At 42.3% G+C, this 16,516-nt stretch overlaps 1 protein-coding gene across 6 annotated transcripts in view; it reads right to left on the bottom strand.

Moving 5' to 3' along the window:
- The window catches only part of LOC124283446, a 64,262-nt gene that overhangs the window by 39,148 nt on the left and 8,598 nt on the right, over positions 1 to 16,516 (bottom strand). The window contains exons 1-4 of one of the 6 annotated variants that reach the window (XM_046719507.1): positions 11,710 to 11,878; positions 9,129 to 10,973; positions 7,241 to 8,175; positions 6,921 to 7,048 (exon numbers count right to left, since the gene is read on the bottom strand). The exons of 4 other annotated variants lie outside the window; for them this stretch is intronic. In XM_046719507.1, coding sequence (XP_046575463.1) covers positions 6,921 to 7,048; positions 7,241 to 8,175; positions 9,129 to 10,375 — 2,310 coding nt within the window. In that variant the 5' untranslated portion in view covers positions 10,376 to 10,973; positions 11,710 to 11,878. Of the gene's footprint in view, positions 1 to 5,979; positions 7,049 to 7,240; positions 8,176 to 9,128; positions 10,974 to 11,709; positions 11,879 to 16,516 lie in introns of those variants that run through there. One more of the 6 variants, XM_046719506.1, reaches the window with a different exon arrangement.

Genomic DNA, 16,516 nt, shown 5'->3' with positions numbered 1-16,516 from the left:
ATGGCGAGTGAGTGAGTGAGTTAACGGTTGACGTCGTATCGGTATTATATCAGCCATATACGTCATGGCGAAGGACAGCTAATTTGTTTCATAATGCGGCTTTATAAGCCCCTTTTTTTGTAATAATTATGTTCATTTGGGTAGGATATTTGATATGCAGGGGCATCTGGTATATATAACAGACAGCACATTGAATGATGAATGATAATAATTTAAATAAATAAACTGAGTTATATTGCGTTGCACTGATCGTCCTTATTTTCCTTATGACACAGAGGGGGCGGTGGGGTGGCCTAGTGGTAAAAGCGTTCGCGCGTCATGCCGAAGACCCGGGTTCGATTCCCCACATGGGTACATTGTGTGAAGCCTATTTCTGGTGTCCCCCGCCGTGATATTGTTGGAATATTGCTAAAAGCGGCGTATAGCTAAATTCACTCACTCATTACACAGAGCAGATATGAATTTATTGCATAGTGTAATGAAAATGCAATGAGACGACCTCGTTCAGATTTTAGGAAAAGAAAAGAAGGAAGAAAAATATTTTATTAGAGTATTTTAGGCCTACCACGCCCAGGTCTCATGGCAACCCCACCCATTTGATGGTACTTATCCAACCGTCGAGTATTATGACTTTATTATTTACCAAACATTCAGGCTACTTGACATAATGACGTCACACCCCTCTATTGTGTCCACACGTGACGTCACACCCCTCTACCGTGTAGCCATTGTGTCTGTTCATCGAGATGTTACCTCGTAAATATGAGTGTGTGTCTACATCCATTACTATATCGTCAAGATTACCAGATAGCAGTTCCATTTTTACAGCTGAAGCTGTCTATTAGTAAAAAATCACTTTGTACATAAGCAATTAATTATCTTTTCTATCTTTGTCAGACTTCTCGTTGATTCCACGTCGGATATCTACTCTCCTTCGTTATACAACCTTTTTCAACTCTCTCTCAATTATTGTTAATCTATACGTTGTGTCTCGTCGGATATCTATTGTCTAAATTTTTTTATAGAGACTTTAAATTTTTCAACCTCAAACTTCAACGTTGATTCCACGTCGGATATCTATTTCTAATCTCTTATATACAATCTTTTTTCATCTAATTTTAACGTAAGCAATTAATTATCTTTTCAGACTCTCTCTCTCTCTTGTGTTCAGGCTATTAAAATCGATCCTTCTAACATCCACTTTTAATTGAAATTATTGAATTACTTTGTTCTTGCCAGTACGATATCGTCTCCTGTTGGTTGCCCAGTCATGTTTCAATCACAGGTAAGATGATGGCTGATGCTGCGGCCAAAGCAGCACTCAACAAATCAGTGACACCACTTGTTATCCGTAACAGTGATTATATACCTGTGATTAGATGTTACATCCGGGATGTGATTTGAGAATTTGAGGAGGTCATATTAAGACGATGCCGTATTAGCCATACTAGATATACTCATGAGTACCTACTGAAAGGTGAGGATCCTCCATTTTGCATGATGAAAGAATCACGGTCAAGCATATCCAGCTTGACTGTATTGATTTTTCCGTCACAAGGAAAGAAGTGATAAATATTTCAAATCATCTTCTGTTAAGGATCTTTTAAATGGAATCAGTGCTCATTTAATTATTGAGTTCTTAAAAGAAATAGAATTAATTGAAACATTTTTAATAAGATGTTTTTGTATAAAAATAAATGACGTTTCATAGTGGGTAGATTAAATTAGCAGACGAGGTTTTTAGTGGCTTTATCCTCGAATGGGTTAAAAATTGTAAAATTACTATCTTCCTGTTTAGTCGTAGAATAGTCGTTGATTTTACTAATGGCTAAAGCTCAGTACAATCGCTAGCGGCTGAAAACATGTGTTCTTTTATTGTATGGTAGATTCGTCTAAATTGCCAACAGCTAAAGGGATGGTGTAAATCCGGCTGGAGTCCACAAGTAGCAAAAGTCACAGACATCTGCTTCCAGTTGCTGGTGATACGGTGTAAGTCCAACTAGGGTCCATGCAGGTAGCAAAAGTACTGTAAGTCCCCATGGACCCTAGTATGGTGATCTACCTTCAGTTGTTGGCGACCTATAGCCTGTTTTTATCTTGTATTGTCTTTGTAAATAAAATAGTTTTAGATTTACATGCTAGTTTTAGACACCATCTGTAATTCTCTAGTTATTTTACAGTCCTTCGATGACTGATACTTTAACCAGTTATATTTATTGTGTACCCAAAACCTTTCTCGTCACTATATGGCTGAAATATAGCCGAGGTGACGTTAAATCTGACCTCACTCACTGCCGCTGATCTATCGCCTTTGTTTATGTTATAATGTCCTAAATGGTATATTATTGTCGTAAGAGGCGACTAACCGGATCGGGTGGTCAGGCTGTCTGACTGGGTTGACACATGCCATTGTATCCCAATTGCGTAGATCAATGTTCATGCTGTTGATCCCTGGACTGTTTGGTCCAGATTATTTACAGACCGCCGCCATATAGCTGGACTATTGCTGAGTGCGGCGTAAAACTAAGCTCACTCACTCACCCAGTCACTCGTGATATTCTGTAATACAGCACAGGTTGAAATACCCGTTCCTATGTTCGGATGCGTGTTATAAAGGTGCTTGTCGTGACATGAGACGAACTTGATCAGGTGACATACATTTGCAAGTCGGTGGGGTAGCCTTGCGCTTAAAGAGTCGCTGGTCACGCCGAAGACCCGGGTTCGATTCCCCACGTGGGTACAATGTGTGAAGCCCATTACTGGTGATATTGCTGGAATATTGTTAAGATGGCGTAATAACCATACTCACTCACTCATACATCTGCATGTATTTGATTGTATGTCATCGTAACTCGACGCCATAAGACACATATATACTATCCTTGTCCCCCGGATAGGGTATGTAAGTCCCATTTCATTCACAGTATTTTTCATTTTCCGTGCTTTTTATCGTAGTATATACAAGGTTCTTTTAATGTATGGCTAAATTGTGCAAAAATCACCAACATCTGAAGGAATGATGTAAATCCAGCTATGGGTTCATGGAGGTAGCAAAGGTACTGTCAGTCCCCATGGTCCCTAGTATGGTGATCTATCTTCAATTGTTGGCGATCTATAGCCCGTTTTTATATTGTATTGTCTGTCATAGTTAAGATATTTTAGATTTTCATGCTAGTTTTACAATTATATCTGTGGTATTCTAGTTATCTTACTGTCCTTCGCTGACAGATATTTTATAACTTACCATGATTTATTACAACATTATAATATTTGTTTTTAGTCACGACATGGCCGATGCGACTTAAAATGTTAACTCACTCACTATTACCATTGATAAGGAAGACAAAAATATTCACACTTGCCAACATTGTGTACATAATGATTAATAAAATGGATATAGAGAATCACGTGCATACTGATAAGAATGGGGTTTTCCACCTAGCAACTCAAGTATGCTGTCACGTAAGGGAGATTAAAACTCATTAATCATTTTTTTATTGATAACGTCATACTTGTCAGACATAAGCTCAACCGGGCTACCTTGCCGCTGCTAATTCACCATGGTCGCGCTCACGCAATTCATTGTAACACGTCGATTATTGATATAGGTTAAAAACGACTCTCCCACCCGGGGTTTGGCACGAGTCAAGATATAGCCCAGACAATCAGTGATTACGGTGAGACCCACAAAGCGACACTCCGACTCCAGACTTGGCACGAGTCCAGATACACCCTTTAAAATCAGTGCAAAATAACTCGAAATTTGTTTTCAACAAAATATCCACAAGGTATGAGTTGAAAAGATGAAGAATTATTTACATTGAACTGTTTGTGCGTTATCCATACATACATGTTGTTGCTGGTTAGTTGGTTGGTTGTTGTTTAACGCCCCACTCAGCAAAATTCCAGCTATATGGCGGCGATCTGTAAATAATCGAGTCTGGACCAGACAATCCAGTGATCAACAGCATGAGCATCGATCTACGCAATTGGGATACACTGACATGTGCTATCCAAGTCAGCGAGCCTGACCACCCTATCCCGTTAGCCGCCTCCAAGGACAAGCATGGGTTACTGAAGATCAATTCTAACCCGGATCTTCACGGGTACATGTTTTGACAAGTACAGGTGTGGTCCTCTGTTCTGCACTGTTTAACTCCCTGCATTATATTGCACATAATGCCTCCGCTCATGTGATTCCATTCACTGGCTATATTTAGATACTTGCTGCACGAAACGAAACTACAGAGGTGATTTGGTCCAGTAGTGAGCGAATGAGTGTGGCTTTACGCCGCTTTTAGCGATATTCCAGCAATTTCACGCTGGGGGACACCGGAAAAGGGCTTCACACATTGTACCCATATGGGGAATCGAACCCGGGTCTTCGGAGTGACGAGTGAACGCTTTAGAAACAGGGTCAGCCCACCGGCCCCTCTGTGCAATTAGGAAAAAAGGAGGGCGAATGACAACGTAACGCAACTCAGTTTACTTATTTAAATTATTACCATTCATCTTTCCTTTTTCCGAACAATGTGTTGTTTGTTATATACTCATGCCAATAATGGTTGTCACCCCCTTCAATTTTTTTAATTGGAGAGGAGATGGGGGGTTGGGGGGGGAGGGGGTGACAACCATTATTGGCATGAGTATATATACCAGATGCCCTTGCTCTCACGTGGTTGCGTTTTCGCGATTCCCCCACTTATAAGGTACTTTATTCTACGCGCACAAATCACTCCCGATGCATGCAGATATGTGAGAAATTCATATTTGGTATTCATGGCGTATGAACATCAGCAAATCTCATGTATTTCCATTTTACTACTTTTGCGTTTCTGTATTGCAAAGTATTGAACGTTTTCGGACACAAAATACATTAAGTGTATTTCATTTGTACTCATTTGTCTTGGTCAAGAAATCTCACACGCACTAAGTATCTCCACAAGTTTGTGGGGGCGGCGGGGTTTTATTGAGACAGAGTTGTAACTACCTCTCTGTTGTATGCGGGGCGGTAGGGTAGCCTAGTGGTGAAAGCGTTCGCTTGTCACGCCGAAGACCCGGGTTCGATTCCCCACATAGGTACAATGTGTGAAGTCCATTTCTGGTGTCCCCTGCTGTGACATTGTTGGAATATTGCTGAAAGCGGCGTAAAACCATATTCACTCACTCACTATTGTTGTCTAATGCTATGATGTGTATTGTGTCGCTACAGCAAGAATGTATTATAATTGTTGTTGATGTCTTGAGAAATATGAGTTTCAGTTTGGGACAATATCAGCAATATACATAGGCGTATTGTTTCCGCCTATTACGGAAACACCCGACAGTTAATGAGCAGTGGGGGTATCACGTGACATGACGTCATATGTGCCTGTTGCTGATGGCTTCCTCTGGCGTAAAACCATACTCTATCACTCACTATTGTTGTCTACTGCTGTGACTTTCAGACATGATAGGTGGTGGTGGTGGAATTGGGTTTAACGTCGTGCTTAAGAATATTTCGCTCATATGACGACGTGCATGCGTGTGTATGTGTATGTGCGGCTGCTTGTACTAGCCCAGACTGAAGCTGGTTTTATAGTGCTAGCCCACTGAGATACCATGCCGCGGTGAAGCATGAATACCCCACTCAGACACATTATACTGACTCCGAGCCGACCAGTCCTTGTTGTACCCATTAATGCCGAGCGCCAGGCAGGGACCAACAAGTACCATATTTTAACGTCTTTTGGTATGACGCGGTCGGGGATCGAACCCGCGACCTTCCGCTCTCCGGGTGGACGCTCTAACCACTACACCACGGAGGCGGTCCAGACATGATAGTTTGTGATTGTATCAGCAACATACATTTGACTGCACAACTGTAAATCCATATGTTGCATTTCTCATGTCAAGGGATAACTCACTGATTTACTCGATCCAATGAATAGATTAACTCACCTAGTGATTGGTTTAGTTTAAAGCAAACAAAAACAAATATTCCGTGTTTCTATACTGTTTATTCTGTCATATTTCAAGCCGCCACGTCAACTTCAAGTTAGGTTCCTGAAAATATTGAGTTCTTGAGGGTATTTTGGAACTTATTCTTGTTCTTCAAGAAGCAGGCGTCAGGTAAAGAGCCCTTGTGTAGACTTTACCTTCTTACCATCGACGAATCATATCTGCTGGCTCACAGAAGGAATGCTGACGTCAACATTTAACGCCATTAGTGACGTCATCCGCGTGGCGTCTTCTCCTCTGGTTGAGTTAACAGTAAAAGCCACATAATATTATTTGTTTCATTATTCGTCCGGGGTTGACCATGGACATTAACTCGTTCCCGCCTTTATATTTATCTTCACCCTGAATGATTACTGCGAGTTTCAGGAATTTACATAAATATGTCCACTACGTTATAAACAAAGTGTTAGCAAACAACAACTTCAGCTACTGTTCAGCTTCAGCTTCAGATTCTAGGACTTCAGTGATACATGTGGTCTCACTTTCGGCAAGTGGGTTTCTTCATAAGTGTCTCTGTTCACCCAGCGGAAAATTGGTACCCGGTGGGGTAAGTCATGTGACTATTAACCTTCTACGCAGCTTGGGTTATCCGGGATAATAATAATCTTATGCTATGTGCATGCTGTCGGCGTGGATTTTGCGCCATATGAATTGACTGATTAATATAATATACATAATTATATAACAAGTCACAATTTCATTCTGGACTCACAAAAGTCCAGAAAGTCTCCGCACTGTAGACACTTTCTGACAAGGGATTCGACAAAATTAAACATGCAGTTGTTATGAATATATGCTAAGGATGAAAAAATGAAAACCAATTCTTTCGTCAACTCAAAATTTAAACTCGCTTGCCCCTGGGCCGGCCCATGGGAGAGAATGTTTAGTTCACTTAGAATTCATGTTTTGGAGATTGTAACATGGCTGTCGTCCGTTATGTCTGACGTAGGGCACTTTGTGTCACACTCTGGCTTCCTGTCTCTCTTTAAGCTGAGTGCATCTTCTCCATCAATCACTCCTGTCTTTGTGGCAACATCCACATCAGCTCCTGCATCAGAGCGGGGCGGTGGGGTAGCCTAGTGGTTAAAGCGTTGGCTCGTCACGCCGAAGACCAGGGTTCGATTCCCCACATGGGCACAATGTGTGAAGCCCATTTCTGGTGTCCCCCGCCGTGATATTGCTGGAATATCACACTCTGGCTTCCTGCGGCGTAAAACTAAACTCAGTCAGTCAGTCAGTCCTGCATCAGAGCCGGCAACATCGGTGACATGGCTGTCGTCCGTTATGTCTGGCGTAGGGCACTTTGTGTCACACTCTGGCTTCCTGTCTCTCTTTAAGCTGAGTGCATCTTCTCCATCAATCACTCCTGTCTTTGTGGCAACATCCACATCAGCACCTGCATCAGAGCCGGCAACATCGGTGACATGGCTGTCGTCCGTTATGTCTGGCGTAGGGCACTTTGTGTCACACTCTGGCTTCCTGTCTCTCTTGAAGCTGAGTGCATCTTCTCCATCAATCACTCCTGTCTTTGTGGCAACATCCACATTGGCACCTGCATCAGAGCCGAAAACATCGGTGACATGGCTGTTGTCCATTATGTCTGACGTTGGGCACTTTGTGTCACACTCTGGCTTCCTGTCTCTCTTGAAGCTGAGTGCATCTTCTCCATCAATCACTCCTGTCATTGTGGCAACACCCACATTGGCACCTGCATCAGAGCCGGCAACATCGGTGACATGGCTGTCGTCCGTTATGTCTGACGTAGGGCACTTTGTGTCACACTCTGGCTTCCTGTCTCTCTTGAAGCTGAGTGCATCTTCTCCATCAATCACTCCTGTCTTTGTGGCAACATCCACATCAGCTCCTGCATCAGAGCCGGCAACATCGGTGACATGGCTGTCGTCCGTTATGTCTGACGTAGGGCACTTTGTGTCACACTCTGGCTTCCTGTCTCTCTTGAAGCTGAGTGCATCTTCTCCATCAATCACTCCTGTCTTTGTGGCAACATCCACATCAGCTCCTGCATCAGAGCCGGCAACATCGGTGACATGGCTGTTGTCCGTTATGTCTGACGTAGGGCACTTTGTGTCACACTCTAGCTTCCTGACTCTCTTGAATCTGAGTGCAACTTCCCCATCACTCACTCCTGTCTTTGTGGCAAAGTCCACCTCACACCTGCAACAGAATAATCTGATAACACCAACTGGCTCATCATTGAGACATGGAAACATGGTCTAATTGTTTTGGAATGACTTCAGCTATTAAAATGTTGCGGAAACCTCTGCAACCTTTGTATGCATAAATTCTAAGAAGTCAAAACGAGAGTAGTTCATGGAAATGACAAAATGTAAAAGGCGTTCACACCTCATAATAACGTCAAGTGGTATACTCCTGGAAGTACGCAAATCTATAAGACATGACATAATGTTTACTATAAGCGGTTTACACAACCAGCCATTCTGCTGGGTGGATCGGGGGGGGGGACATTCAGACGTCCTGTTGCCTGTTCTTGATCTGACACGCCGTAATGACTAATTCACTGAGTCAAGTGAGTGAGTGAGTATGGTGTTACGCCCATTTAGCAATATTCCAGCAATATCACAGTGGGGAACACCAGAAATGGGCTTAACACAATGTACCCATATGCGGAGTCGAACGCAGGCCTTCGGCGTGACGAGCGAATGATTTAACCACAAGGCCATCCCACCGCCACATGATGAGAGAACGTATTAACCACTAGGCTACTCCACCACCCCATTTCTATCAGATTTGAAATGTCCATATTGTTGGGTGGCGATGACGTCAGAGTAGAAGAATATCATGAATATGTATTCAGCAGTATTACAGCTCTACGGTGTTGTCTGAAAGCAATCGAGTTTGGACCAGACAATCCAGTGATTGTAACATTCACTATCGTAGAGCGTGCATTCGTAAGAAACCTTAATCCAGAAAACCTAAATAGTTTGTGAATGTACCCGTATTCACGATCAACGGCATGGGAATTTGCGTTGTGTTTACGTCTGAATTATTTCTTCCTCATCAAAAGCATATACTGAGAAAAGCCAAGGTCACGCCAGATAATTAAATTCCAGAACTGTTAAAACGGCAACTGTCTTAATCATACTTACTTTTTACCATTGATAACAAAGCTCCTCTTCCTAGCTTGCATATATTCTCTGTATCTAGCCTCAAATATTTGACTGTCAGTGACATCGCTCCATGCTCCCTCTGGGCTCATCCATGACCATGTCCAAACCCCTGTCGACGAATTCCTCAGACTGACTTCTTGTTCCTTCTCCTCCTGTCTTTCTTTTGCTTCCAGCTGAAGCTGTTTATTTTGGTTTCTTGCTTTAGTCAGCTTCTCTGATACTTTCATTTCCCCACTTGTACTAAATCCGACTGTAGGAAAATACCTGGCGACTTGATACCGTTTATTTGGTTTTGCTATGTTTTTGTTGTATCCACCAGCGAACATGCCCCTCTGTGTTTCAGTTGAGGATTGAACTTGTCTTCCCTGATCGACTGGATTATTCTTTTTGGTTGCTATGGATTTAAGGGTTTTGACAACAACTTCTGTCTCATGATCATTCGATGGACTTATTCCGTAACGTTGAAGACAATGTAACGGTCGGTTTGCCATAATATCATGAGAATAATTGCACATGTATGAAGCACTGCAGGTTCCATGGAGAAATTTTGAACATACATGCATGAATCCGCATTCAGCGTTGTTGCAGCCCTTTGGCTTGTTGTAGTAGTTGCATATCGCTGGAACAGTTGTGGAATTTCTATATCTCAGTGAACGCAGGACATCAATTTCAAATTTAGTTTTGAATGTGTGCAACAACGATTTCCTCATAACCTCTTTGTTGTGTTCAGTGTTCATGTCATGGCCAAAGATACATGTCTTTCTCTGTTCTTGCATGGTACATTTGCTCAGAAGGAAATATTTGCAGATGTGAAGGCTCCTGCAATCTTGCATGCATGATCCTGCTTTCTTTGAATGTTGCTGACACAGGAGTAGATTTGGATGACCAGTCACAAGAAACTTATCCTCAGCTGCTGTTTCCTCCACTTCACCATCTTCAATCATTCTCTCATCTCTGTCAGTGTCGCCTTCTATTTCAAAAACGTTGTCATAAGATTTCAAGAAATCGTATAAAGTGTGCGTGTTGGAAAAATTGATAATCTTTTTCTGGTGAAGAGTTTTTCTCAGATTTGCTAAATTAACCTCTCCAGGGTAATCTACACATACTGTTCGGAGAATCAAACTGGCCAGGTCTTCTTTTTCTGCTGTACTTGATGACTTTAATCTCTCTTCTGAGTCCACTGGTTCAACCGAGGCAGTGGTTACACCACGCGTAGCAGAAGTCATTTCATCATCGACCCTATTATCATTGTGTCTGTGAGTTCGGACTGTATCATGTCATGGAAGTTTCCATTTTCATTTCCTTTGATGCTTTTTCGTTTATTCGATCCAAGGTCAGCTTGTGACATGTTCTTTCTGAACAATTCTCCTGGATTATGATAACCTCGAGTAGTTGAATTATCTCCTTTGTTAACATTCAACTTGTGTTTCTTTCTTCTGACTCTATCCGGTGACCTGCTCCTATCATTTCGGAAGAAGGTCGGTCCAGATGACTTATTATCGGGATGGAGCCTTTTTCTAGATCTGCGCATCCTTACTAAATGCATCAGATGGTTTTCCTGTGAACCATATCTTTTGCTAGTCTCACTGAACCTGAAATCTGCATCATTTCCTTTGCCAATGTCCTTTCTGCTGGTCCCACCTATGTCCTCTACTGTACGCTTGTCCAGTGGATGTCCACTTGCCTCCCTCGTTGGACTCCTATTGGGAATGATAACCTCATCTTGTATGTCCATGTGCACCACCTCCACTCTTCGGTCAGTGTCCAGTGCATGTCCGACGTCACTCCCACCAACATCGTGCATTTGAAGCATGTACCTCAGATCTGTACCAATGACACATAATTATACCATAATGATGATTGTGGATTTAAGATCGACAAAGTAATAAAGTAATGTTTCACATGTGTATGATGTTAGATTTCATATTATTGGAAATAATTTCAAACATCCATTTCATTTCCTTTTGTCACCGCTGATAGTAATGGTGTAATTTTCAGATATTTTGCCCTTCACACCAAGTGAAATCTGTTTCTAAGGACAGTCAGGGCTGGTATTCTTTTGCACAGACGTTTCAAAGTATTAGATCACCAGCGTTTTACAGATGTTTGCCTACGCATGGTTTTCATACTTTTGTATTTTTATTGCTGAAATTGATGTTAAATCGAGCCAGATTTATGCTTTGATTTACAAGAAAATTCACAATGCTTCAAAATTCATATAATTATTTTCCAAAGACCTAGTATTGTGATCAACCTTCAGTTGTTGGCGATCTATAGTTCATGTTTTATATTGTATTGTCTCCATTAATTATAATGTTTAAGTTTTACAAGCTAGTTTTATATTCCTACCTGTGATAGTATTTTTACTGTCCATCGTTGGCAGGTTTTACTCTTAAAAATGTTTTCATCTTTATTGTATAAAAGTTGTTTTCGTCACGATATGGCTGAAACATTGCCAATGTGACGTTAAATATTAACTCACTCACTCACTATTTTCCAAAGAAATCTCACCACATGCTTTTGTTACAACAAGGAAATCAACACATATCATGATCCTCACCGTCATGGCCCAGTCCTCGACCTTGTCCTCGCCCTTGTCCTCGCCTTTGTCCTTGTCCTTGTCTTTGTCTCCGACCTTGTAGTAGCTGCTTCTCGTTGCGCCTCGCCATAGCTGATGTGGTAGTGATCACTGGATTGTCTGGTCTAGACTCGATTATTTACAGACCGACGTTATATAGCTGGAATAATGCTGAGTACGGCGTTCAACAACAACCAACAAACAATGGTAGAGAATAATATCTTAGTACTCACTACGATATCTGTCGTCCCACTATCCAATGTAACAAAATGAATATCACACTTGTAAACACACCCGGCGGCAGACTGCCTGTGTCGTACTGACCGTTTGATAATCGCCTTGTACAGTATATGTCACGTCAGACTGATCACACTTCCTGAAACATAATCTTCTGGAACGTTCAGTGAAGGACGACCATGTCTAGTGGGCAGCTCTTGTGCACTACAAAGCCTCATCTCAGCCTGCCACGATGAATGTATAGATTTGTATGGTTAACACAAAGCTCAAATCCCAAGTAGACCCTAAGTAGTGTCATACCGCGTTCCAAGAAGAGGCTTCAGTCATATTTCCGAGAAATCTACTCATGTGAGCCTGCGAAATCGAAACCGAATGTAGGATATTTGTCAACGTTCAATCCTGGAGTTCTCTCCCTTACTGACTGGTTTGACGGGTTATGTGCTGTTTGCTTATGTTTTGTTTAACCCCGCACTCGACAATATTCTAGCTATATAGCTGTCTGGGTCAGACATGCATGCAGTGATATAAGCAGTAATAATATAAGCAGTATACACAATGAGCTACACTGCTGGGTAGATTGAGGGGACCATTCTGAGTTCTTGTTCTTGATCAGACACTGCAGTACTCAAGTGAGTGAGTTAGTATGGTTTTACGCCGCTTTTAGCAATATTCCAGCAATATCACGGTGGGGACACCAGAAATGGGCTTCACACATTGCACCCATATGGGGAATGGAACCCGGGTCTTCAGCGTGACGACGGACCCCTTAACCGCTACCCCATCGCCCCCTGTGTCAAGTAGGTGGAGGCGTAAACGTAAGATACTGATAGTCCAGAAACACAGATATTTAAAATGATTCTGTCATTACTTGACGCAAGGCACTCTGTGATTTCAGACAGACAACAAGAACAGGCCTTTTTATCGTATACTGAATAGGTAATACTATACAGTTTGTATTAGTTGTAGATAATTATCCATTGAATTCCCTACACGTTGAAGCACGTTGTTTCAGTATGGGGTCGGTGGGGTAGCTTAATGGTTAAAGCGTCTGCTCGTCACGGGTTCGATTCCCCGTATGGGTACAATGTGTTAAGTCTATTTCTAGCGTCCCCCGCCATGATATTGCTTGAATTTTGTTAAATTTTACTTACTCACTCTTTTAGTATTCCTGTCATGCATATAATATGACGTATTCCAGCACGCTTTGAAAGAGCATATGCCACAGACACAGAATAATGGAAGTGACGGAGCCTCGACCGAGATAATCCCATATAGCGTTCGATTGGGTTTAAATCCAGGGATTTAGAGGGCCAGGGATGCACTGTAATGTTCTGGTTGGTGATGCGTGTTGTGTGGGGTCCGGCATTATCCTGCTGGAAAATCTGTCTCTGTGGGTCAACTGGAAGGAGGTGACGTTGCAGGATTTCGGTTAAAATGGCGGTTAGATTCCTCTGTACATACACTAAGTTAGTTCTTTGATGATAAGAAAATGCTGCCCACATCATCACACTTTCTCCTCCAAATCCGTCAACCTGCGCGACACAGTTAAGTGTGTAACGCTCATTTTGGCGTCGGTACACTCTGGTTCTACGTCATGAACCAAATTCTTTTCCAGTGTCTCCAATCCCATCTTTGAACGTTCTTGCACCAACGAACACGAGCAAGGCGGTGATGACGAAGTCCACTCTGTCGTGGGCGATTTCTAATAGTCTGTGGAGAAACATTCTGTAGTCCTGGGACATTTCTTCGGTTTCACTTGCTGCCACAGTCCTGTTGCGCGGATCGAACAACCGGATGCGACTGTTCTGTGCCCCAGTTGTAACCCTTGGCCTACCATATCGCGGACGGTCCCGGGTGGATCCAAGTTATTGGTAACGACCCCAAAACGTGAAATAGTGCTATGGGGGACATGCAAGTGACGTGCAACGGATGTGGCTGACTCGGCCAATTGCAATATTTCGATCTTCAGCATTTCGAAAGTCTCCGTGTAAGCTCAAAAATGCGACTAGAAATACCATCATTTCTTCATATACCTCACCTTAGAACACAAGTTCACCAATATGCACGTGCATCACTCATTGGGGTCTATTTCCAGGAGACACGTCAATGCATTCGGAAAATGACGTGTTTAGGGTAAATGTTTTTATCAGGTGATGTGTTTTGGCGATTGAGTACGAGTTCAAACCTGCATTCAATATAGTTTAGTGTCTCCAATCCCATCTTTGAACGTTCTTGCACCAACGAACACGAGCAAGGCGGTGATGACGAAATCCCTCCTCTGTGTCGTAGGCGATTTCTAATACATTCTGTAGTCCTGGGACATTTCTTGCGGTTTCACTTGCAGCCACAGTCTTGTTGCGCGGATGGAACAACCGGATGCGACTGTCCTGTACCCCAGTTGTAACCCTTGGCCTACCATATCGCGGACAGTCCCGGGTGGATCCAAGTTGTTTGTAACGACCCCAAAACGTGAAATAGTGCTATGGAGGACATGCAAGTGACGTGCAACGGATGTGGCTGACTCGGCGAATTGCAATATGTCGATCTTCAGCTCCCAATCTTGGCATTTCGAAAGTCTCCGTGTAAGCTCAAACATGCTACTAGAAATACCAAATGTTTTATCAGGTGATGTGTTTTGGCGATTGAGTACGAGTTCAAACCTGCATTCAATATAGTTTGTTGTCAAAACAAATACTTTTTTATTTTGACTTGGATTAAAGTGCGTTTAAAACTTAAAATTCACCCGTGCATTTCTTTCTTGAGAGAGTATATTGCTGACTTGTCTGTAAACTGTAACTCAATCATTTTTTCTTCAAGAAGTTCTGAGGTTTTTTTAAACAATACCAGACATCGAATGTTCGTTCCAAATGAACATGTTTCCACTGCAATGGAGGCTAATGTAGTTGTATAAAGCAGTATATGTGGTCTCCTGTGTCATGAAGTATACGGCTAATGTAATGCCGGTAAATTGTTAAACATTTACTCATTCACAAGCCATTATAACTAAATACTGTGTTGACATAAGCGAGAAATCTGATATGATAGAGACCTTTCAAAAAATCAAGACAAGTGGAGAGCACGAGCAAAACTTCACGTCGTCCCTGGAAACGTTGGCACGCACCCAACTGCACCTATCCACCTGCCTATACAAAATCACGTGATAGACGTACTTTAGGTTTGAGTAACCAGTAGTCGTGTATTTCCAAACAAGCGTGACATTCTGTATATACATTTCTTGAGTGCACTAGAACAATAGTTCAAGTGGTTTATTCCTGGAAGTATATATAAGACGTGACATAATGACTAATATAAGCGGTTTACACCACCATGTACACTGCTAGGTAGATTGAGGGGGACCCTTCAGAGGTCATGGTGACCTGTTCGTGTTCAGACACTGTCTAAATGACTAATAGACAGTCAAGTTGGTGGGGAATTTGTTTGTTTCTTTGTTGTGACGTGTTGACCCCTGCGTCTGGTAAGGGCTTCTTAGTTTTTTATGATTCCTGGAGAAAAGTGGCAACGGCCGAAGAAGAGTCGCCTATCTGCAGTCGGCTTCTGTCAGTCGTGGCATGTTCACCCTTTCCCTTGCTGTGCAGTTGTGATGACAGGCACATGAAAACCCATAGCTTTAATAGCCAATACATTCATGTTGCACGTTACTTTCATGGTGGTGTGGGGCGGTGGGGGTAGCCTAGTGGTTAAAGCGTTGGCTCGTCACGCCGAAGACCCGGGTTCGAATCCCCACATGGATACAATGTCTGAAGCCTATTTCTGGTGTCCCCCGCCGTGACGTTGCTGGAATATTGCTAAAAGCGGCGTAAACACCAAATTCGTGGTTGCGTTTTCGCGATTCACCCACTTTAACAGTATTTTTAGCCGTACTTTTGTTCTACTCCCATTCACTCCCGATACATGCACACATGAGAAGTTCATATTTAGTATTCATGGTGTATGAACATCAGCAAAACTCACGTATTTCTATTTTTCGACTCTTGCGTTTCTGTATTGCAGAGTATACTATTGAACATTTTCGGACACAAAATATATTAAGTGTATTTCATGTACTCTAACGTAGAGCTCATTTGTCTTGATAAAGAAACCTCACACGCACAAAGCATCTCCACAAGTTTGTGGCGGTATAGCCTATTGGTATAGCCTATTGGTGAAACCGTTTGCTCGTCAAGCCGAGGTTCGAATCCCCACATGGGTACAATGTGTGAAGCCCATTTCTGGTGTCCCCCGAAATGATATTGCTGGAATATTGCTAAAAGCGGCGTAAAACCATACTCTATCACTCACTCACTCACTATTGTCTAATGTTGTGACTTTTAGACATGATAGGTTGTGATTGTAACAGCAATATACATTTGACTGCACAACTGTAATTCCATATTTTGCATTTCTCAAGTCAAGGGATAACTCACTGATTTACTCGATCCAATGAAAATATTAACTCACCTAGTTATTGGTTTAGTTTAAAGGAAACAAAAACAAAATATTCCGTGTTTCTATACTGTTTATTCTGTCATATTTCAAGCCGCCACGTCAACTT

This window comes from Haliotis rubra, unplaced genomic scaffold (genome assembly GCF_003918875.1).
Source record: "Haliotis rubra isolate DU_JTF1 unplaced genomic scaffold, ASM391887v1 Scf316, whole genome shotgun sequence".
Lineage (NCBI taxonomy): Eukaryota > Metazoa > Mollusca > Gastropoda > Lepetellida > Haliotidae > Haliotis > Haliotis rubra.
The sequence above is the reverse complement of the archived record's forward strand: the minus strand, read 5'-3'. Positions and strand labels throughout refer to the sequence as shown.